The sequence below is a fragment of the Giraffa tippelskirchi genome, chromosome 9 (assembly GCF_054371585.1).
Source record: "Giraffa tippelskirchi isolate mGirTip1 chromosome 9, T2T-mGirTip1v1.2.pri, whole genome shotgun sequence".
Taxonomy (NCBI): Eukaryota; Metazoa; Chordata; class Mammalia; order Artiodactyla; family Giraffidae; genus Giraffa; species Giraffa tippelskirchi.
This window is the reverse complement of record NC_137283.1, coordinates 50,006,617-50,031,823: the sequence shown is the minus strand read 5'-3', so window position 1 is coordinate 50,031,823 and position 25,207 is coordinate 50,006,617. Positions and strand designations below refer to the sequence as shown.

The 25,207-nt window shown below is 42.2% G+C and overlaps 1 protein-coding gene across 1 annotated transcript in view; it reads right to left on the bottom strand.

Moving 5' to 3' along the window:
* MAP4 (microtubule associated protein 4) overlaps nucleotides 1–25,207 on the bottom strand; it is a 155,207-nt gene that overhangs the window by 18,949 nt on the left and 111,051 nt on the right. Inside the window, 6 exon segments of the mRNA XM_081525772.1 lie at nucleotides 11,649–11,699; nucleotides 15,803–19,133; nucleotides 19,135–19,147; nucleotides 21,061–21,184; nucleotides 21,911–22,996; nucleotides 23,554–23,688. Of these exon segments, the coding sequence (XP_081381898.1) occupies nucleotides 11,649–11,699; nucleotides 15,803–19,133; nucleotides 19,135–19,147; nucleotides 21,061–21,184; nucleotides 21,911–22,996; nucleotides 23,554–23,688 (4,740 nt within the window).

Genomic DNA, 25,207 nt, shown 5'->3' with positions numbered 1-25,207 from the left:
CAGATCAATAACTTCTATAAAGGCCAACAACCTACTAGAAAAATGGCCAAAAGAATATGAACACAATTTACAGAAAAAGGAATACAAATCACTTCTGAAAATATGAAAAGATATTCAATCTTTAAGAAAAATGAGATGTCATTTCCAACCTAACATTTGTTAAAAGTGCTAAAATTTGAATGTAGCTGCTAGAGAGAATATGAGGACATACACCGCTGGCAAGTGTGTGACGTGTACAACTCATATGCAGGGCAATCTAGCAGTGCCTCTGAAAATTCCAAGTGCAGATAAATTCTAATTCAAAAGTACAATTTCTGGACATTTATCTTAGAGATATATTCACATACCTGCCAAATAGCAAATTTGCAAGCTCTTTTCCCAGAGCATTATTTCTAAAGGCAAAGTAATGAAACTACCTAGAAGTCTGTTAACTGAAAACTGGTTAAAGCATATGGCAGAAATATCAACGTAACCTCTGAATCTGAAACTGATTCAGAATCTGAATCTGACTGATAGGGAACAATCTCTTCTAAGCAAAAAGAAAAGCAAAGCACATAATTGTAGGTATAACACGAGACAATACACTTCTATTGCAAATATACTTGTACATGCGTTTTAAAAGTCTTTGGAAGGATCATGATGAAACAAAACAGTGGTGATTTAATTCTGGGATGGGGTGTGGGTTGGGGCACAAAACTAGAGAGGCTATATGTTTATATTAAAACCTTTTACTTTGAAGTACAGATTCACAGGAAGTTACAAAGAAATGTACAGGGAGGTTCTATGCACCGTTCACCTGGTTTCCCCCAAAGATATCCTGCGTAACTACAGTACACTATCAAAACTGGGAAACTGATACTGATACTGCAATCCAACTGATGCAATCCACAGAGCTCCTCAGATCTGTCCAGTTCTGCATTCATTCATTTGTTTGTGTGTTTGTGCATGTAAACAGTTCTGTGCAACTATCACTTGTGCAGCTTTACGTAACCACTACTAAGAATCAAAACAGATTAGTTGTTCCACCACCACAGAGCTCCCTCATATTACCCATTTTTTTAATAGCCACCCCACCCCACTTTCCCTTTCCAATCCCTTAATCTCTGGCAGCTACTCATCTGCTGGCCATTTCTAAAATACTATGTCAAGAATATTACATAAGTGGAATCATACTGTGCACTCCTTTTCGTACCTGGCCTCTTTCACTCTGCACACTACTTCTGAGCTGCGTCTGTGTTGTTCATAAGTCCATGGTATGGCTGTACCATGTCGTCTACTGTAGGACATTTTGGTTGTTTCTGGCTCTTTGCTGTTTAGGAATTTTATTACAGGATTTTGAATAAAATAGTTTCTTTGTTACTATATGGAAATGCAGTATAGTTTCTTACATGTTCATAGTGTATCCTGTGACCTTGATAAACTGATTAGGTCTAGGGGTGCTGTTACCTGGTAGGGACAGGGAAGGGGTTTCCCTGCATGTGTGGGTGGATTAGGCCTGCAGTGCTGCCAGGTGTGAAGGTAGGTCCTGATGACCTCTGCTGACACTGTACCTGCAAGAGGGCTGAGCCCATCCCTCTTCCTGGAAATGGGTAGGGAAATAGGGCTTCCCCTTTCTGGGTCTTTTGCCAAAAGAGAGCATGTCTTTCATTCTTTCTTTTTGTCTTCTTCTTTATTTTCTCCCTCTGTTTTAAATCTATGCTTGTTGATGATTCCAGGTTGAAGATACTCTCCAGTATCCCAGACCAGGACACATGGGAGGGTCTTCCTCAAACTGTGAGCCCTACCCAGCCTGCCCTCTCCCTTCTATCTTTCACATTCCTTTTCTGATTATCTGGTACATTCTTTCCAGAGTATTTAGCTGTATTTACAAGGGGGAGCATGAAAAAGGGAATCAATGTCACTTTCTCTTGGTAGGAGATTTCCTCAAGAATAGCATTTGATGTTCGAAACCACATATATTTCTAGTCAAAATGGAACTTCTTTACTTTTAAAAATATGAAAAAAGAAAACCACTCCCGCCATGTAAGGTATTGGTAACGTCTTTGTTCTATAGCCAGCTGAAAGAGGATCCCACCAAATGTGTGACTTGTTGCCACTGCCCCCAGACCACCACAAACATTTTTCAATAAGCACAGGATTTTTCAGCAAACAACATAAACACTTCATGAAATCTCACTGCGATGAAACAACCACATAACATTGCAACTTGCACCAACACCCAAATGTCCCCACAGTTCCACAGAGAATGTTCAAAAGGAACATATAACTGCTCCACAAAACTGCTCACTTCTGATGGATCTTTCCATTATTTGTACTAATACATGCTGGAAAACACATAGGCTCAAAATCACAGCATCATCTTCAATTCCTCCCTCCCCACTGCCCCGTCTCTCTCTCTCTCTCATCTTCCACACCCAGATTTCAAGTCCAGTTGACTTCACCTATGTTATATTTCCCCTATCTCAGTAGTTCACCTTTTACTACTACATGAATCCCACTGTCATCAAGGGAATTTTTTTCCTTCAAAATCTCTAACTTCCAGTTTATCTTATTTATTGAGAACAGATGAACTCCTCAAAGCCAGCTTTGGGCTACTGTATTTACTGTCATAGGCAGGCAAGCAGGATAGCTTTTTGAACAGGGGAGTAATGTTTAAACATCTTACAGGGCAAATAAGCTTGGGTTCCATACAATTTCTAGATTTGTTATCCCATTATTTCTTGCTCAGATGTATGGATGGCTTTGGCATGTTTGGTCAACCTACAACCTTCTCCAGAGGAGCCCCAGATGAAGTGGGCAGCTCAAAACGGCCAACACTGGTGAAGGTGGCTTTGGAACCTGGCAAAGAGGTAACCAGACCAAGCAGAGACAATAAGATATACTCATTCTTTCCCTAAAAGAAAGAAAATATGAAAACTATAGTCAAGCAACCTTGGGTTCCTGAGATATGAAGTGGCATAAAGCAGGGCATAGAACCCAATACCATGGCAACCAATGTCCTGTGCAGAGCAGAGTCGCAAAGGAAGCAAAAAGAGACAGCAGACAATAGTTTCCAGAGCGGAAGAGAATAGAATGCATATTTAGGGGGAAGCAGAGGTCTTCAGAGAGACACATGATGGCTGCAGCCAAGCTACACTTCCTGCAATTGGATTCCCTGAGATTGCCTGTCAGTAAATACCGTTTTATAAACTGGAGTTCCTGTGTGTGTGTTTCTGTTCTATGAAACTAAATAATCATTAAGAGAAGCCCTACAAATACTCATCACTCTTCTTTTACCTAATGTGAGCTGTCTGAGCATCACATCTTTGACTGGAAGGCTTTCCCTCCACATAGTTAGGCATCCTAGGCTTCCAAGGCTACCTCCTCCAAAAAGTTTTCATGATTTAGAAACCCTCTCACACAACCCCACCCCCCTGACCCTTGCCCAGCCCAGCTAGTCACTTGATGGTGCCTAGGTAGTGACTGGGATATGATATGTATGTTGAATAATGAATCTTTATATAGCTGTATCTACAAATTTTAGCAGTCAGCATTCAAACATTTATAAGGTGAACAGATCAGTGAGGTTTGTCAGTCATCTGACATTTTTTTTCCTACCAGCATGAACTTCTGTTACTGTGAACTAGGACAAAGTTGTCCTGAAATAAACAAATATCTTCATTTATTACCACCTAGAAGGTATACAACACTGAATTGGGCACGTGGTGATCAAGGGAAAAAAAGATGAGACAATCCTATCCATGAGGACCTTACAGTTCTGCCACCATAGAAGGAAGCTACAGCATAGAACACTTGAGTCTTAACATTTTGGAGTCATAATAAAGGAAATACATGTTTATTTGACCATCTCCATTAAAAAAAAACCACACAAAACTATCGGTCTTCAAGGGTCCTTTCCACTTACCCTTCCCTAAGAAAATACACTTAATATTAAGAAAAAAAGTTAAAATGTTTTGAAAAAATGTACTGAGAGGTATAAATACTAGAGGAAACGGTTCCCAGAAAAAGGCTATTTTTTTTTTCTTAAAACAAACAAACAAAACACACATTTTCAATCTCCACTAAGTAGCTGGTAAATCCTGATCCTTTGTGCTCAAACTGGACTCAGAGGAAAGCAAGCTTTTGTAGACCACCAACAATAAGACTGGTGGGGGGCTGGAAGAGAATAAAGGGCGAGGAAGAAAGACACAGGGGCAGCACACAGGGGCAGCCGCAAGAACTGCAACCTTCAGCTGTTTATTAATTGCAAGTCTCTCCCCTCTCCTCTTTCTCTTTCTTCCCCTTCTCCCCACAAATCTTCCTAACACACATACACAGAGAGAAAACTAGAAGCAAGACTGGGTCAAACATGAGTAACAGGAAAAGAATATTAAATAGCCAGCTTTATAAGGCTCTTTTGCAGCTCGAACAAAAGTAAAACATTCTCAAAAGCAAAACGGGAAACAGAGCTTGCACCCAGACTGCGCTACTTAATGACATGAGGCTAGTGCTGATAAAGCCATTGTGAGTCCACACAGTGACAGATTTTCAAGCAACGAAGTCAATCGGTTGTGATTGGATGATTTAGGGCTTGGGAATCATCTGGTTCAAACCAACAGAGAGCTGAGGGGTGGGAGGATGGGGGGTGGGCCGGGCAGGGTGACATGAGGTCAAACAAGGGGCTCTGTGTCTTAAGTACACCTCTCTCTGACCCCAATCGGCCCACGCCCTCAGTCCACACCATCTGTCACGCCAGCAGACATGCAGGCTGACCCAGCTGGAGTCACTCTCGCCTCACTCTCCCCAACCTTCTGATGCAAGGGAATTCAGCTTTTCCCAAATAGACTCCAGCAGGAATGAGCTGCCTAAGGCTCCTGCCGGTAATCTGTCACTTTGGTTCCTTCCTTACTGTCTGCTTGTTCCCCATGGAGGCAAAATTTAGAAACATACCATCACGTGGGGTCTCTTCACACAGGAACGATGGAGTGCTCAGGGTTGCAGTGACCTCGATTTCCTTTTTCCCTGCCAGAACCGGCTGTCCTGGCTGTTTCTCACCTCCCTGGCAGACCTGGGAGCATGAATCCGCTCTTGTTTCACTAGTCTCTTCCTGTCCTTTCTCTGTGCTGCTCACTTCAGGAATCTGCTCCAGCTTACCAGGGAGAGAGAACCCAGCAGTGCCCAGTTCCCTCTTCCCAGAGCGGCTGCTGTTGCTGCTCCTGTGGTTGTTGCTGAAGTGGGTCAATTCTTCTTTCTTCTTGGCCACTGGTTCCTCACAGTTGAAAGGAGGTGTCTCTTCAGTAGACAGAATGGGCAGTTCTCCAGGGTTCAATTTGTGGCTGGTTGTCTGCTCCTCAGCCACTGTCATAGAGCGTCTAATGGCAGGAGCTCCCGGTTTTTTGGGTGTGGGACTTAGCACTGGGCTACTGGTGAGGGGCAGCAGGCCAGAAGAAAGATCTTCTCGGGCAGGACGTTCAGGATACTTGTCTGCAAGGTTGACAGCCAGGGGGACTGAGAGGTGAGAGCATTCAGACAGGGCCCGGCGCACTGCCTTTTTCTGCTGGGGGGCTTGCTCAAGCAAAGCCCCCTCCTCAGGAAAACTCAATTTCTCTACCTCCTTATCATGGACTTGGATATGAGAGCTGGCATCCCAACATTCTGGGGTGAACTCGACCCTCGTGATTGGTGGAATGGCAGGGGGTGAGTGCTCAACAGTTGGGGCTGGGTGGGCTACCGCCACTGGCAGTGAGGACTCACATTCCAACTGCCTGGAGCTGTCACTCTCCACCCCAATCACCCGGCAGCCAGCAGGAATGCCATTCTCCTTTCCTGGAGTTCCTTCCCTTGAGTGCTGAGGGACTTGAGCCTCTGACACTGGATGAAAGTTGGGGTTCCAAACACTGGTTTCCTGCTCCTTAACATACTGGGTGGGCATGTCAGCAGCCCGGGGGAAATGCAGATCTGGCTGGCTCTCAGTCTCTGGTGCATTCTTCCCCATCACCGTCCCCAGGACTGTAGTGGCTTTGTTTTTGTCTGGCTCCTCTCTGGGTCCCAGATGGAACTCGGCTGCCTTCTGGTACATCGAGCTCCCCTCTGAGGGATGGTAGGTGTCTGCAATCACATACCTGCTCACAAGGTGACCCGAGGTGGCTTGATACTCCTTGCCCTGAGCTTCAATGCCGAGCTCTTTGTCTAGCTTCCCCTCAAAGAAGCAGAGCTTATTCTGCTCCAGGAAGCTGGCATTCTTCACAAGCCCGTCTTTCAGCTGCCCGTCCATGCTGACATTCAGCCCGATCTCATTCAGCTTGCCCTCTGTCCTCTGCCACTCAAACCCGGCTTGGCTCATTTCTTTCGGGGAGTCTGCTCGGCACTGTGTGGGCTGGCCCTGACGAAGCTGGCTGGGAGCGGCGGTGTGCGAGGCTGGCTGCCTGTGTGAGAGCGACATCGCCTCTTCCACTGCTCTCCCCGCCTCGCTCCCGGAGCTCTCACACCACCTACGATCACATAGCTGGTAGTGACATCACACTGAATCCCCAGCATTCATGACAAAACCCCCCCCCCCCAACACTCCTCTCTCTATGAGCAGTTGGGTGCTAAATGTATTTACTAGCGTGAAAGGAAAGAAGGAATGAATGAAAAAGAAAGAGAAAGCAAGGGACCTACTCCTTTCTGTACAACTGAATGTCACTGTTAAAAGTAAAAATATAATTTTCTGCTAACTGGCATGCTGTTTAGATCTGCAATTTTAAAGACGGGATGGTGCTAATCTGGGTACAGAGGATAGTAATGATGCTGACTTTCACCAATATAGATACATGTATACCCACACACTCGCTTATCTGACATTATGCTCACACTTCCACACTCACCCACTCAACAAAACTGTTTTAAAAATAAGACTCATTTGCCAATCCTCAGCCACAACCCTTGAAGAACAATGACTCTATAAAAAATTGCTCATAATTTCACTTAAAAAAAACAAAACACAACAAAACCCTCAATGTAATATCAAAATTGGAGACATTCATTCTTCGGGGGAAGAGTAGGTTCACTGTCATAACAACTTGTCAAATTCACTTGAAAACTGACTTCACTGACTCCCCAAAGCCCAGTGAAAGCTCCATCTGAATCTCTGCATTGTGCAAGAATCTAACAAACGGTTCATTCAAAGGTTTCTGTGATTAGTGCTTTGGGGACATGTATCCCAGTTGTAAGACACTTGTGTGACAATACGTCCCTCGTACTTCTACTCCTGCCCCTGCTCCCTCTTGGTTCCTTGGACGAGCTGCGTCTCTCCTTTCTGCACCAACCCTGCTCTTTCTGGCCTGCTGATCACTGAGTTGCCACAGGAACACACTGGAGCAGTTCATCTTTCTTGGTCCTCCAGCATTTAGGGATCCTTGCAATCTGTGGCCCACCAGAGCCCACTGCCCCTATGTAATTCAGAACAGTTCTTTGCTATCCCGAGCTTTGAGTTTACAAACTGTACATCCAGGACTGAGGGAACTACGAGAAAAAAGTCTGGAAAAAAGGTTACATTGAAAGGATATAGGTCAAACTCTGCCTTGAACAAAGTTGCGATTTGTTGCCTGGCCTGTAAGTCCCTAATTGAACTAACATAGGATACTGTGAAATAGTCTATCAAGAACACAAGAGATGTCTTTTTTTAAGATGAAGAAAAGTTGTTTTTTCTTTTTAAAATGGATTTTTTTAAAGCCCTTTGCCATCGACTGCAATGATCTGATTATAGTTTTTAAATAATGCTTTTAGAAAAAAGGGGCAAGTTAAGATTGTTCTATTGTTGGTCTATAAAATGAGATATTACCAAGGCCAGCTCAAGAAAGTTTCTTTAACTGGTGCATCTGTCCCCATTACTCGCCTTCTCTGCTTACTATTCATACCCTTCACATAATTTTCTCAAGTTCCCGACTAGAGTGCAGGAACCACACCTAATATGCTTCCTGCATTAAATCAGTACCTGACACAGGGCTATGTTCATGGTCAGAAGTGGCAGTGTTGCAATGCTGGAAAAAATGTGAATTTAACCTCTGTTCTGAACATAATCTGAACTCATATACACTGATTCTTCATCTTAACCTTAAGCAGCTCAGGGGTATTATAGGTAAAAGCACAATAAAGGTGCACTGGCAATAGAATAGGGTCACCTTACTCTACAGCAAAGCTCTCACCAAAGAAAAACGAGCAAGAGGCATAATAAAATGAAAAATGCAGGTGGTATCAACAGGGTCATAATTCTAATCACCAATGGGAAAAAATAAAAGGCGAGTCTAGGTTACAGACAGGCTTAATGACAAAACATGGCCAAATTTTGTCTTTAAAGGAATGAGGAAAGTGTGTCTTATTCCTTAGCAATCTTCTGTTACTATTTTCCTTTCTCAAGAGAACTTACATTCACATTGGTGTCCTGTTACAGCTCTCAGAACTGTGAGAGCATCCCTTCAGGCTGCTTCAAGTGCGCAAGCAGGTCCTCCTGCTTCACTAAGAAAACATGGGGATCCAGAAGCTTTTCAAGAGGGAGGGGACAGAGTGGCTTATAGTTTCATTACACGACTGCTTTGCAGTACATAGCAAGGAAGAGACCACATGGAACAAGAATGAATGGGTTTATTTATCTCCCAATGAGGTGCTACCTGGATGGCAAACTGAGAGAAAAACCTAGTACGGAATAATTAGTAAAATCTGAGGAAGGCCCTGTCAGTACCCTAGTCCAATTCAGAATTACAGACACAATCTCACTCACAAATGCACATTCACACACAGGAGGCAGCTGCGTCAAGGAACTCAAGCCTCATCAGTCACTGTGATAGTTTATCAAGTTGGTGAATGAGGAACTTGAAGTCTTAAAAGGATGAGCATGCCCAGGCAAAAAGAAATGTACTCAAGAACCTGAAGACATAAATTCTAGACTCAGCTGACACTAGAATTCCTTGCCTCTGGGTTCTGATCCTACTCATTCGGAACCCACAGAAACGCCACCTCCTCTGTAAAGTCTCCTAGACCTCCAACTTCCAAACTGAATTCTTCATGTTGTCATAGAACTATACCTGACCTACCTCTTCTTAGGATTGGGAAACTACACCATAATCTTTTCCTTATGTGCCTTTTGTGGAAGCTTCTAGAAGGCAGGAATAAGATCTGTCCACCTCTGCTCTGAAGGTGCCCAGCAGTGTTGGGTACATATTAAGTAGGCTCGCAAAAAAGTTCTGCTTAAGGAGAAATGGACAGATTCTGTTCACAGACTTCAATCATTTGGCCTGATCTCTCCCATCATTAAACTCATCTAGACAAGTGGCGATTCAGAATGCCCTTCGGGCTGAAGGTTTTTAAGTTCCATTATGTCTGAGTCTGAGGAAAGTGCACGGACTCTCTCGCATGTATGGTCAGAAGGTAACCTCTAAGGTTCTTTTTTTTTTTTTAATCTTTTTATTTTATTTATTTATTTGGTTGAACCGGGTGTTAGTTGCAGCGTGTGGGATCCAGTTCCCTGACCAGGGATTGAACCCTGGACCCCTTGCATTGGGGGCCGGAGTGTTAACCACTAGACCACCAGGGAAGTCCCCTCTAAGGTTCTTTTATCAGACTGTATAATGACTTGTCAAGCTTTCAAGGGCACTGGCACAGCTTGATCTCAGCAGATGCCCTGGCAGATGTTTTTGGTTTTTTGCCCTTTGTCTTGAGCTTGTACTCAACCCGATCAAGGCCTTGGTTTTGATATGCTCCACAACTGGTTTCTCTGCATTCTTTCAGTTACCAAGGGAACAAAACTACTTCTCAGATTGACCAAATGTTCCCAGTTACTGTCTCCAGGAAACAATTTCTAATAAATTATCATTACAATGAAGTCAATAAGTCTACCGGTTACAGTGATGGATGACATTCTTCACTAATAAAAGCTGAAGATTGTGAAGCTGCAATCTAGTTTCTTACCTGGAAGTAAAGCCTGCTTGTGTTTATATATAAATACACATGTATGCAAAAATATTTCAAATTCATATTCTACTAAATTTTAGAACCATTTCTTAGTACATGTTTAACTCAAGAAAATCATGATTCTTCCTGATTAACTCTCAAAAGTTGGGAAGCAGAGAAGGAAAAAACTGAAGCTAGTTACCTGATTTACATGACCTTTGATAAAGGTAATTTACCAGGACCCACAAAATGGATGCCTCCTCAGTCATCCCTGAATCTAAGTCAGGCTGAAAAGGGGAGCACCTGTCAAACCTAAAACACACCAAACACAGTCCTCCAACTCCGCTCCAGCCCAGTTCACCTCACCCCAGAAAACAGGACCTGCCAGCCTTATATAAGGGAATCCGAGGCCTCAAAAACCAGTCATGCCCTACTTCCCCCAGTTGCCACTTATAATGCTCTATAAAACTCACTCTTGCTCAGAATCTCTCGGGAAAAGTGGTCCACTGCTCTCCACTGTACTCCCCCAATCCATGGACTGTTCTCCCTTAAGTTAAGGACATCAAGTTCAATATTAAATTGCATTATTTTTGTCATTTAACAGGCCAAAGTATTAAAATGTTTATAGATGAAAGTCTTTCAAGAAGTACAACTTAAAAATCCCAGGCCTTTGAGTACTGAGCCAGGCATAGCCTCCCTGAAAAAGATAAAGAGTACCTTGCTTACTAGCTCTTCAACCTTCCAGACCCACCAAATATCATGTCCTCCAGGAAGCTTTCTCTTGCTCTCCTAAAGGGACTTAAGTTACTTTCTGCTCTGTATTCCCATAGTTCAAACTACTATAGAACTTCTCTCACTAGAATAAAACTTATGTGTTATCTCCTTACTCAACAATCCTTGAGGCATAAAGGATGTGTCTTCTCAATCTTCCCTTAGAATGTGAGAGTAATGATACATTATAATGTTTGTTCAATGAATGAAGTAAATACTAAAAAATCCAAATCATGTTGAGTGTCCACTATTTGCAGAGCAACAGACAATGTTTATATGATGATCATATTTTTGTCTAAACTTAGACACATAACCATCATTGCTAAACAGCTTAAAACCCAGCAATTTTAGTCTGCTCATGGCTGAATGACCTACTTAATGTCACAGGTAAAAATAAGAATGGAAGTCCCCTCTACTGTCCACTGCATATTTTAAAGAAGTAAAAATATCTACAACACCAAAAGTCAGAAGCAAGTTGCTTTTGGTTTTCATTCAGTCAGAGGGTAAAGAAAAGTGAGGGAAAGAAACTCCTTTGAAAGTAGAACAACCAATATTTGCTGGACTCATTTCCCAGAACATTTAGATGTCCAAACAGTAGCAAAGAACTATTCAAGGGTTAAAACAGTTTAACTGAGCATGCAGCAAGTTTCAACAAATGATAACTAATTTAAATTATGGAACATACAGAATTTCCCAATAACTTTCATTAATAGGCAGCTAGTAAAAAGAAAACAAGCCAGAAAATGAGAGGGAAAGTGCAAAGAAGGCAATTAGGAAACTTCACAAATGGCACTACATTTAAGATATTCTCAAATGGGCACATCTCCAGTTGTAAGATTGTAGTGAGCTCTAAGATTACAAATGATTTTTTCATCTGCTGAGCATATTTTGTTTATGTACAAGGGCCTTGAAACTGTTAGGAAATGGTGTTTATAAATTACTTCAAGTTTCACACCAAGAGAATTTCCTACCATAAACTGATATTCCCAACTGTTCTAAGACAGTAGATAGGCTCAAGCAAACTGAAGAAAAAGGAATGAAGCCAAATAAAAGGGAGAAAAGGCTCTCACTGTGGCAAAGGGAAGGGCTTATCTATGGAGACCTGTGATAACTGTCCAACGCCCAGCTCTCCCTGGCTTCCTTCTGGGGGAGCACCTACTGTAGAGCCATCGGATACATCAGAATCCAGGAATGATCTCCCCTTCAAAATAGCTCTCCCCTACACAAAACACACAGTCCCCAAAGAAGTCCTTTTCTGACAAGCTGAGCTCAGACTTCCTGAAGTATCTCAATGTTCGCTGCTTAGAACAACATGCATAATATGCAAAGGAACCTTCTGCTGAAGTTTCCCTAAACTTAAGGCATGAAAAAATAACAAGAGAGGAATCATTAAGCTGGAAGAGACTTTAGCAGCATATTTACTTTCTCTACTTCCAAAGATAAGCCTAGCAAAAGGTAACTCATTTATAATTCAAAAACTGTCATTAGGCATCATATATATGAAGTCAAGCTCTATGCTGGGTATTAGGGAGAACACATGAATAAATCAAACACAGTCTCTGCCTAGAGATTAAAATGCTGGACAGACCTAAATTCTAATCCTAAATTAAATTCTGATTCACTTTATGTCCTCACGATGTGTCTCCATTTTCCAACTAGAAAAGTGCTTAGTAATACAACTTAGGTATTAGAATTTAAAAAATATAATTACTAATCATCAACCTTCACCTTTTTTCTAAGAACCTAAAGCTTCTAGAAGGTTGCTCTGAGGCAAGAATGAGAAAAGCATGGGCCTGATAAACAGAAAGACTTGGGTTCAAATTCTATTCTCTCATATTACTATCTGTGTGACCTTACCATGGTTATGACCTCCACAGTCATAACATGGAAGGCCTCCATCTTCTCACATGTAAAATGGGGAGAATTCTTCAAAGTACCGTAGGGTGAGTGCATGTGTTTGTGTACATGACTATCCACCTACCTACTCGCAGACAACTAGGCACTTAGTACTCACTCAATAGGTGGTAACTGCTATTATTTTTATGGATACCTCTAATAACACATTGTTCAAACCCTGAAAACCACGGGTAACACCATCTGACCACAGGAGATGATTCAAAGTGAGGAACAAAAGTAAAATTTACCCAGGTCTGTTACCAGTTACGCATGAAACATCAGAGCCCACATGAACCGATGGTGGTTGGGGACAAGGGGTCACTCTGCCCCATTCCCCATGATAAACCCAGACATTCCCCATTCCAATGCAGTCCCCTGCCTCAGAGCACAGCCTTGCTCAATGCTCTCTGCACTGGAACATCCTCCTGCTTTCTGAACACCTTCATATAAGACTAGAAATATACAAGATATGCACAAAGGAAATATCAAAATACCAGCAAGGGATGAAAACACATAAACTTAAAACGTGTGATATTATTGAACATGGCATGTATTATGTTGTTGGATAGAAAATCTCAGTATATGCAACATCTCCCTACGGTACTCTATATATTCACTGTGATTTTAAGAACAAGATTGACTGATTCCCCCCTGCAAAACTATGAACCAACTGTGAAGTTTATATGAAATAATAAGCAAGAATAGTAAGGAAAACTGTGAAAAATAGGACGAGATGTGGGGCTAGACCTATTAGATATTAAATATATTATTAAGCCACATTGTGTTATTTAGAGCACAACAAAGGTGGCATTTCAGAGGAAGATACAGTACCCTGACACAGTAGGAAAATCAACTAATTGTGTCTCACATTTCATAAATAAAAAACACACACACACAGAGAAACAAATAAGCAAATTCTACACTGATCAGAAAGATTAAAAATGTGAAAAATTTAAATTTTTTATAAACTCAGAGTAGATACGGCTTTCATAAACTGGATAACAAAGCAAGTCATTTAAGAAATAAAACACAAAATAAACTTATACCAAGAATAAATTTTTTAACCTATTAGGTTGGCACACCTAACAAAAAAGAAAAACCACACTATCAGAGAAAGTACAGAGGAACAAGCACTGGTCTAGATCAGGGTGGAGAACAGCTCTGGTGCATCTGTGGCCTGATGAGGAAGTTTAGCAACACCGATCAAAATGACAAACACATATTCTTCAAGCCAGAGGTGTAAATTCAAAGCCCCTTTTTATTATATAGATATACTTTTTAAAGTATATACGTAAGTATGACATTCTCTATGTACAAGATTAGTTTATGTACCTGGTTTCTAATAGGAAAAGAAAAAGGAAAACACCTATACATCTACCAATAAAGAAGTAGTAAAATACATTAGGGTTATTTCCATGCAGTGAAATTTATTTAAAAAGGGGGCTTCCCAGGTGGTGCCAGTGGTAAAGAATCCACCTGCCAATGCAGGAGATATGGGTTCAATCCCTGGGTTGGGAAGATTCCCTGGAGTAGGAAATGCCAACCCACTCTGGTATTCTTGCTTGGAGATTCCATGGACAGAGGAGACTGGCTACAGTCCGTGGGATCGCAAAGAGTGGGACATGACTTATCAGGAAATACATGTCATTGACTCTTTATGCATAAATTGTCTGGAAAGCTGTGTAAGACACTGTAAACTCTGGTTGCCTCTGCAGAGAGAAACTTGCATGGGGCTTAAAAGAGAGAAGCAGACTTACATTTTACTGCATATCCTTTTATGCCATGTGAATGTATTAGCCGATTCAAAAATTAATTTTTGAGAATTTTAATTTTACCTACCAACGTTTTAATTAGCAAAAAAAAAAAAAAAAAAAGATAGATTGTCTTTAGGGAGAAGGTATGACAAAATCTAAAGAAGATATTTTGTCCAAGATACATCACTTCCTCCTCAGCCATTCTGCAAAGCTACTCCTAACACATGTTTCTGAGGGTGGCTAGCCAATGGAGGGGCCCAAAAGTCCTGTAGCACCTGCCTTGTTTTCTCAACAATTAGAACAAATCCTCTACATTTTTCAGCAATACTGAGCTAAAACAGATGCCTAAGTTTCAGAAACCTTGACATGTTATCTTTTAATTACCACCGAAACAAAAGAAAGGGTCTAGAAGCTACAACTAATGAACCAGATAGAGGGCTGGGAATCTTAATGAAAGCTGGAAGTACTTTGCATACATTCTCATTTCTGGCCTTGACAATAGGGTAGCTAATAGAAAGAAGATACAAAAACGGAAAAGATCAGAATGTCTTAGGCAAATAACAATGTTTAAGCATTCTCTACTCACAGAACACACATTCCTTACTGGGTACAAATTCATGCAAAGCACAAGCTCTACCCAAAATAACAAGTCAGTACCATGCAGAACACCATCCCACGATGAAGCCCCTCCAAAAACCTAACTGGCTACCCCAAGGCCAACCAGCGTGTTTTCATTTCTGGAGTTAGTAGCTACATCATGCAAGCTGGGAAACAGTGATTAAGAAACAGCATCGTTTGTAGGCTGTGAACAACCTTAAAGGCCATGATGAGACGTATACTTTTCAGGGAAAAAAAAAAACCAAAAACAGATACAGCTCCGATCATCACTGAGAGATCATTTACCACTATGAGAAACACAAATACATTAACTCTGTGCCTACCAATCTGGTTGGAGGCTACCATAAAGGGCCATCCATTTCCATTTACTCCAAAAGCAATTTGGATATTGAATCCCACCAGCACAAGCTACATATGTATACTGGAAAAAAAAGTCCCCAACACAGCTGGACATGAAATGTTTTCTTTCCTCCTGTGAATCCTTATACAAAATAATGGTTAAAATTTGGCTGTACACATAGGAGGTATATTATTTTTGTTGTTTAATTGAGAATATTGTGGATGGTGACAGGCTTCCTGCTAAACAATTCATCATTTGAAATTCAACTTCCCCTGAAAGTCAAGGTTCAGTGCTGGGTAAAAAGGCATGCAACCAGGTCACCAGCCTCCCAAGCTGGACACAAGGCATGCCTTGGCTGCAGAAAACACGTAAATAGCAGTTACAGGTCTTCATGCCAACAAATCAATGGTTAACAAGGATGATTAGAGTCTGGATGGAACCAAAGCACAAGCTCTTTGCCTTTTTGATGCTGACCAAAAGCCACAAGCACACACATTTCCCCACGGCAGGTGCATACCACTGGACTTGAGTTGCTTGGATCGCTCTCGCTCCTGGATTGTAGATTTTGGTAAAAGTGGAGTCAGTCCTCGGGATTTGGTAGGTCTCATGTAGCCTTTTATGGGTTCGGCCACTCTTTTATCTTCCTTCTTCCCTTCTCCCATTGCCTTTGATTCAGATTTTTCTGTCATTTTCTTAGGTGCCTCCAAGATCTTGCCTTTGGATTCTGGGAGTTGAGGAGCTTCGGAAGCAGTTATTACTAACTCATCTATCATCGTTGAAGAAGTCACTTCAATTTTGCCATCTAAGACATCTGACTGGAGTTCTGGTGGTGCCAAGGAAACATATACCATTTCTCTGATGTCAGAATCCAGACTGATTTCTTCCAATTTATCCTTTTTATCCTTTTCACTTTCTATAGGTGAGAGAGTCATATCTACCTCCTTATTCAAATTATCTGGGCCCTTGGAATCTCTACCTTCAGTACTTTGGTCCTCACAGAAACTGGGCTTTTGTGCTTTGTCTCCCAGTAGGTGAGGAATTGAAACTGGAGCAGATCCTTGCTCAGACTCTTTGTTTACCGGACATGTTGGGAAATTACTCCTATCTGTCCATGCTTCTAGGCGTCTGACCTCACTTGCCAGGCTGGGGTCGTTTATCAGCACTCCAGAAAGAAGGTGGCCCCCTGCTGGCTCTGTGGTTTTCTCTACTGAGTGTTTTGATGCACCACTGGGCGCGGACTCAGAGTCTCCTATCACATGCCCTCCATCTCTCCCTGCTTCACTTTTCATGGCACCAGCAAGCTCACCTTTATTCTGAAGACAGTTAGAATGAGTGTTAACTGTTTCTATGGCTGCTCTCAGAGTTGAGGCAACTCCTCCTATGCTCTTAGAGGGCATAACAGCTGAGGGACCCTTGGGTCTTTCTTCCTTTGGGACTCCATCTTTGCTGTAACTATCTACCTCTAATAATTTGAGAATCTGGGCTGGAGCTGTCTCTTGCCTACTTTCTGTCAAGGTGTCTAGAAATGAATCACTTTCCTTTACTACTTGAGAAGTAGAAGTGGGTGGTTTTTCACAGGCTGCTGCTTCCTGAGCCTCTAGGGGGACTGATTTATTCATCAACCCTGGTGGAGTTCTGGGGCAGGTAAATGTAATATTGCTATTTTCGTCCACACAGCCCATTCCTTCAATTCTGTGGTCCCCTATGGTTTCCATGGGAACATGTATTTTTGTTGCATCTATCTTATTCTCCAGAGTGTGCTTCTCAGGGAAACTATTTTTAGTCTTTGTGCTTTTTCCATCATTACTCCTTTTATTTGGTTCGTCAGCCACTGCAGTGTGCCCTTTGGCCATATCTGTCTTATTCTCCTCAGACAGGACTGAAGGAACAAATCCTGCCCCCTGGATTTGGTCTTGGCAACTCACGTCTGTCATCTTGGTAGCCAGTTCAGTAATAGGAGAATCCTTGCCTGTGTTTGTTTTATTTCCGCCAAGAGCCCCAAGTTCAAAAGAATTAACCTCAACATTTCTACCCTTTTGGTCAACTACTTCCACTGTGGGTGTATCTGATGTATGTGAAAACAAAGGGACAGTAGGTTCTAATTCCTTGTTTTGATGGGGAGTACTATCAATAACCCCATCCTTCCTTACAAAAGGTGGGTAAAGGATTTCTTCCTTCCTCTCCATTCTAGCAGGCTGTGTGGAATAATTATTTTTATACTTTTTGGTTTTGCCTTCACTGCCTCTTTTTTTAGGGTTTTCAAAAATCCAAGGAGCTGCCTCGTGACCCATCCAAGGACACTTTTCCTCCTTGCTCTGGTTGCCGACCCCCATGTCTGTGGCTACAGCGCCTCTTTCTGCTCTAGCACTGGAAGCCTGAATCATGCCTGACCCGTTTCCCAAAGGAATCAATGCCTGCAAGGTGCCTGCCACCCTAGGGTCCGTCATCTCCTTAGGTTCCCCCATCACCATTGCCTCCGTGAGCTCAGCTACAGTCTCTGGCTGCTTTGAAGAATCCAGCCCCGGCTCCTCGCTTTTATCCCCAGTAGCCATCCTCCCCCTTGGCACAAAGGCAGCTCTGCTGTCCTGGCTGTCCGCAAGGAACGGTGGCTCAGACTTTGCTCTCACCTTCCCAGAACTTGCTCTCACCTTCCCAGAACTTGTCCTTCCCTTCCTGCTTTTGCCATCACCTGCCATCCTCCTAAACAGTTCATTCCCTAGTCCAGGGGCCTGAGCTAACACCGTGTCCTGCTGCTGCTCAGAAGCAGAGGTGCTGTTCTCATGTCTTTGCTTGGGAACACTTTCCTTTTTTAGTTCTTTAACCTCTTCGGCTCCTTCAGAAAACTCTTTCTGTTTGTCATTCTGCAGTTCAGTCATTTTACTTTCATCATTCCCTTCTTTTAGACTATTTCCTAATGGATCACCTGCTGTCAAAGTGGATATGGAAGTAGGCAGTTCTTTTGCTGCATTGGGTTTTGCAACTCCACCCACAGCCTCTTGGTTCATGATGGGAGAGCAACCCTCTTTGGGTCTGACCTCCAAAGGAATTTCTACTTTGTGTGAAGAAACTTCTGTCAGGGGTCCTTTCAGACTGAGGGAGCTGACTGTCTGGCTTTCATCCACAGGAGTCTGGAGCGGGGGTACAGCCTGCAGTTTGCACTCATCTTGCAGCAATTTCTTGTCCTGGCCCTGTGGTCCTGACTTGTTACCTTTCACCTGTGCCTCAACTCTCTGTTTGGGCTGAGAATTTACTGTAGTTTTGGGGGCTTCTTCCAAAGGACATGAAGGAATACTTAGACTGTCTGAGACAAAGCTCTCAGCCACCAGTTTGGCTTCTCTGGAATCATTTTCACATCCCCCTTTCAAGTCTTCTCTGGACACTAGTCCATGTTCTGTGCCCCCAGTGGTGGGCTGGCTGGGGGGCACAACTGACTTTTGTGAGTCAGTGGCAAAGGAATAACCTTTAGGCTCCTCTCCATTGTCATCATCCCAAGGTGCCCCAGCCCGGGGTTGAGAATACCTCTTCTGCTTTGGTTTCTTCTTTTTTTTCTTCATCATCATTGGTGAGCGCTCTATATCCCAGGCCTCCCTGCCAAGATCCCTCTGGGGTTCAAAGAAGTCACCATGAATAGTTTTCCTCTGGTTCCCAGGCTCACCACAGGAAGACGAACCAGAAACCCAACCCAGCTCAGACAAAGGGCAAGGGCTCAGCCCAGGATCAAGAATCTTCCGTGGAGAAGAGCCTCCCAGCAGCTCAGGAGGGACCCTGGCAGGCCTGGGCCGGGCGGGCCGGGCGGACCTGCGCTCACTGGGTCTGCACGCTGGTTTGGCTTGTGTGGGAGGGGTACCTGCAATACATGAAGCTGGCTAAAATTCCAAACAGAAAATCCCTTGTTATTGTTTCTTTTTTAAAAAATCCATTTACTGACATTTAAACAGTGACATTTTCACCAACCCACAAACTGATTCATTTAGGAAAACAGTATTTTCCAAAACATTTCTCACTCTTAACTGGGATTAACAAATATTTAACAAAGACCCACGATCATCTCAGGTGAAGATTTTTTTTTTTCCAAAACAGATTTACAAAATATTTGAAACTTTAGAAAAGAAATTCAAACAGAGATCTTCTGAACTGTATAATATGCACCTAAATACCTATAAATCTCAACTGATGCTTATTTGTAATTATTTTTAACAGGTACATAATTCCCAAGATAATAACAATGGTAAGCTCCTCTTTTGTTCCCATTGATTAACTGAATGAAATACATATGATTTTACAATTCTAAGAGTCTGTCACCAAAATTATACTACTTATCAATATTATACCAATTACTTGTGAAACAGACGAGAAGAACAGAACTACACTACTTTAAGAAAAAAAAGAAAGGAAAAAAAGAAGAAAAAGAAAAGATACTGAATTAGTATTTTGGCCAGAGAAACAGCCACACTATTTCAGAACCAGAGCCTCCTACTTTGAAAGATAAATTTGTTAGATTTCAATGTTCTGTTGCTAAAGGTACTTCCCAAAAGACAGAGATAAATACATAATGAAAATAGGGTGAAGAATTAGAACAATTAGGGTGAGCATCCTTGGAAAAGTTTCAGGAAGTCAGCTAGTACCACCTCTGGCCTCTTAGTCAATGAATGCAGTATGGATCCAAGATCCTGGAAAGAGACTCAGTGAGAGCAGACTAGGACAGCTCTTGCCAAGTCTGATGCAATGAATGACTTCAAAGAATATGAAAATACTTAAATAGTGACTTTTGTTCTTGTCTTTATCCCTCCAATGTCCTCCAAATCCTACCATTTACTTAATATACCTCAGGCCAATTATTGTTTTTCTTGAAAATTTCTAGGCTTTAGCAACTCACAGCATTTATAACATTTGGCTATTAATCAGCAGCTATTTGGTGTTATCTCTTATACTATTTAATTCAATTGTTATATATAAATCTTTGATTTCAGAGTTCATGCCTGGGAACTTATGTCTTAGCATGACATGTACACAAGGACTTGAGAAATCTTTAATGGTATGCTGAATCACTAAAACAACATTTTAAAAGTCCTATATTTATTTACTTGGTGCTAGACAGTGTTCAAAGCAGTAGAGATTCCAAGTGAACTAAGTCTTGGTCCCTGCCCCCAAGTGCACATTCTAACCACAGTCACAGAACAGTAGACAAAGAATCACTAAGTTGATAAAGTTGATAATCACGTGTACATGCTTCTAGCTTAGCGTCAAAACCGTGTGAAGCTCACTGAAAAATTCAACTTTCAAGTTAGGAAGTATTTTAGGCTCCTTTAATATATTTAAGAATTATCTGGAAACTTGTTAAAATGCATATTATGACTAAAGGCCTGAGGAGGAGCTGACAATCCTGCATTTCTAATACGCTCCTAGGTAATGGCTGAAGCTCTTGGGCCATGGAACAAACTGTAACTAGCAGGAGTGACAGAAAATGTGACCAATTCATTCATCTTAGAATTGAGTTAACTGGATATAAGGAAACTAAATAACCTGCCTAAGGCCACAAAGGATATAACAGTAAATGGCTGTCTTGGATGAGGTGTCTTAGGCTGATGCAGCGATAACTTTAAAATATCTAAAAAGATGACTCTCTGCCTAATCAACACAAAATCTGGTTAAGAAAGAGAGCTGGCTTTGTAAGTGGTCCTGATGACTACCACCTATAACCAGAACAATGTCTTCTAACACCTTCCCACCTTTCCCAGTTTAAGTGGTTTCAAAGAGACCACTTTGTTTCCTAACTTACCTGAAGTCTCTGAAGGAAGCTCAGAAGCTGGACTGGATGGTTTCTTTTGCTCTAGTTCTTCTAACACAGAATCCTCATCTGTTGGAAAGCTGTGCTTTTGGCCCATGGCCATGACTGCTTCTAAAGGTAAAAGCCAAAACCAGACAGATTTCAGAAAAGCACTGATTCAGCTACCTCTCCACCTTGCAGACATTGGAAATGGGAACAGTTTTTGAGGAACGAGGGATGCTCCTATGAGGGCAGAAGAGAACTGGAGTGGTAGTTTGAAGGGGGAGGGTGAGGGGGATTGGAAAGGTTGGGGTTTTGTTGGTTTTTTTACATAAGGGAAAAATAACAACTGTTTTTATGTTGGTGGGAAAGATCCAATATAAAGTGGGGTGGGTGGGGGGAGCGGCGGAAATTGGTGAGAGGCAGGAAGAGCGAGAATGGCCAGGGCAATGTGCGTAAGGAGACAAGGTGGGATTTAGTTTAAGACAAAGATGCTGGCCCTGATGACTAGGAGCAAGGACCGTTTGCTGATGGCAACAAGAGGGAAGGCAGAGTCTAAGATAAAGAAACAGGTAGTAAAATACATGAGCAAGTGGAATTTTGTGAAAGTTCTCTTTAATTACTTCAATCTTCAATTATCTATACAAAAAACAGGAAGAAGAGCCGAGAACAAGGATGGAGAAGGGGCTGGCAGCTGGAGGAGCCTGAAGGTGAGAAATAACTGTCTAGGGGAGCAGGAATGTGTGTAGACTTGCAAAGTACAGTGGGACTGTCTTCATTCTACCTAGCATGATGCTGTCCCTTACCCTTCTGGAGACTACATGGACAGAAATACTGCAAGTCAACATAAGCCCATACCTGGTGAAGTCATGAGAGGAGGTACAGCTGGCTGTCCCTCATCCTGGAGAGATTTTAACTGGGAATCCTCACTCGTTGCTTCCTGTGTCCGTGCAATTTCCACGTCCTTAACAGGAACTGGTACTACCTCTGCTTCTGAGAATTTGGCCAGAGCCGCACTGTTGGCCAGGTTCACCTCCGTTTCAGGGGGCTGAGCAACATCCTTTGCCAGGGTTACCTCTGTTTCTGGGAGCAGAGCCACATTCCTGCCCAGGGCCATCTCTGTTTCTGGAGGTGAAACCGTATCCTTGCCCACGGTCACCTCCATTTCTTGACGTGGAGCCATGTCCTTGGCCAGGGTTGTCTCTATTCCTGGGGGTGGAGCCATGTCTTTGACTGGCATGATGACTTCTGTTTCTGGAGGTGCAGCCATGTCCTTGCCTAGAACTGCCTCTGTTTCTGGGGGTAGTCCCATTTCCCTGATCAGGGCCACCTCTGTTTCTGAGGACAGGGCTATCTCTTTGGCTGAGGGTATTCCTGTGGATGACACAATGTCCTCATCCAGGGGCGCCTCTATCTCTGAGAGTGATACTACACCCTTGACTGGGGCCATCTCTTGGTCTGTAGGTGGGACTGTGCCCTCAGCTGGGGCCAAATCCATTGTAACAAGTGGTGTGCTCTCTGTTTCTTTGAATAGTAGTATGTCCTGGGCTGCGGATACCTCTGTTTCTGTGGACAGTACCATGTCCTCGTCCAAAGACACATCTGTTTCTGTGGGCAATACAACATCCTTAACTGCGGTTTCCTCTGTTTGTACAGGTAGTGCCACATCCTTGACTAAGGCCATATCTGATTCGATGGATGATTCCACATCCTTGACCAGTGCCTCATCTGGTTTGGTAGGTGATTCCATGTCTTTAGCCAATGCCACCTCTGTCTCTGTGGCTGGCACCACATCTTCAGCCAGGACCATCTGTGCTTCTCGAGATGGAGCCATGTCAGCAGCCTGCAGTTTCATCATCATCTCCAATGCTTCTGCTGGCGCTCTCTCTTCTCCTGATGCCATTTCTACTTTCTCAGCTGGCTCTAAGGGAAATAAGTTGGACACTTAGGATCTATCATTGTCTGCTCATAGCTCTTCACTCAAAACTTACTTTTTTAGGGCATGAGATATCTGGTTTTTGTGACCATAACGTCTTAAACATAACTAAAAAGCTGTCCAGTTAATGCATTTGTTGCTACTCTCCAACAGTTTCAATATTTAGAAGAATAAAATATTGGCAGAACATATAGTGGAGGAGGAAAGGCAAAGGAGAGAAAAAAAACACAGGTCAAAAAAACCCAAAAAACAAAAAACACACACCAATACAGGTACCCAATTAGTGGCAGAAGGGAACCTGTGGACATCAAGAAACCCCTCACCTCAGAGTTCTAAATCTGCACGGAATAACACGGACTGTCTTTGCCCTCTGACTCGAATTGTATTTCAACTACAACTTAATTCCTCCAGCTGTGAAATCAGTACTTCAAAAACATTTAAAAGTTTAAAAACATTTGTGACAGCTGTGAAAATTTTACCAATACTGCAAGCAAAAGGCTAAAAACTATATGATGATTACTGATACTGTAACTATTAAGTGCAAAGAAGGAATCTAATAATGTACCTGCTGTGGGCTGCAGAGGCTGTGGAACGGCTTCGGGGGAAATGAAGGATTCCAAGTGTGCAGGGTTTGGGGCTTCCACAGACCACCCCTGAGGAACAACAGCTGCAGGAGCAAATGTGTCGCAGGGTAACATACCTAATAGTAAAACAGAAATCCATTTTTGAAACTCAGTCAACATTGAGGAAAAAACACATTTGATATTTAAAATCAGTTTATATACTGCCATAAAGATAGGTCAAAAGGAACAATGAGAAACAAAGCAAGAAAGTTTAAAAGTAAAAATCGCTGCCATTTGTCAGGTTTGGCTAATTGTTAGGCTGTCACACCATTAATCAACATTGACTGGCCACCTTCTACAGTGTTCTGCAAAGATTCAAAAATTACAATTTTGTGAAAATGATTTGTAAATTATCAAGAACTAGACAGATTTAAAGTATTATTATTATGCTGTCCTCTGCCAGACATAATACCACATGGGATTTAATATCACTGGGTCCTTGCCATCAGGATTACAATTTAGCTAGAGAGACAAGAGACACATATATCAAATAAGGAAAACTGTGTTGTATGGACTAAATGTTATTAGAGTTTACAAACAACCATGAAGAAGACCAGAATAGTCACAGAAGGTTTCAGAGAAGAAACAAGAGTAAGAAGAAAGGAGAGGGAAGTCAATTTCAGGAATGGAGACACCACTGAGCAAAGAAAAGAATGAAGATGCCAAAAGTACATGAATGTTTCTGGGACTATGAGATTAGTCTGATTTAAACAAGTCTTATATACCAGAGAGGTAAAACAAGATTAGAACAAACAATAGAAGAAGGATTTGGAAAACAAGATAAATTAAGAGGAAAAAACCCAAAAGACAGGGGGGTGCTGTCTTAAGGTATTAATCATGAAAACGAGATAAGAATAAAGAACAAGGAGTCAGAGTGATCAGGTATATTCAGAAATAATTTTAAAAGGGAGCAGGATTCTGACAGGTGACTACTGAGGTACTCTAGGTATGAAGTGATAGGGGCATTCATTGGGGTAAAGGAGAGGGAGAATAAAGGAAGAGAAGATGCTGTAAAGAGAGAAGTCAATGCAACTAAGTGACTCCCTAGGTAGTGAGCTAAAAAAAAAAAAAAAAAAACCAGGCATCAAGGCCAAAATCAACTCAGGAGATTAGACGACAGTCAAAGTCAATTTATTTAACATCCTTCTTCCAAGAGATCATCAGGCCACAGGAAACCACAAGTGAAACATATTACTACTAGTCAGGATCTTTACAAAAAACAAAATTATAAACATAATTTGAAGCGGGACTTACTGATGATGGGTACTGAAGGAAACCAGAACATGTCACCCCCAGATACGCCAGTTGACATAAAAATTTGAGCTGAAGGCAATCAAGCAAACAGCAAACTCAGAAAAAGCTACCGCCTTTCTGCCTAAAAGCAGGATTATAAATTTTCCTAAATTTTCCTTTCACTGGCAAGAGATGCTTATCAGGCCAGAGAGGGCACCAAAAGAATCTGCCAACAAATCTGACTCCGTTAGCTTCCTCCCACATATTTACCCTCCCACAGTATGACTCCTGGAAATGTAAAATCGCTTCATTTTTCCTGTCATTTCTCTATACGTTTATTATTCTTTCTTGAGGATGTTACAC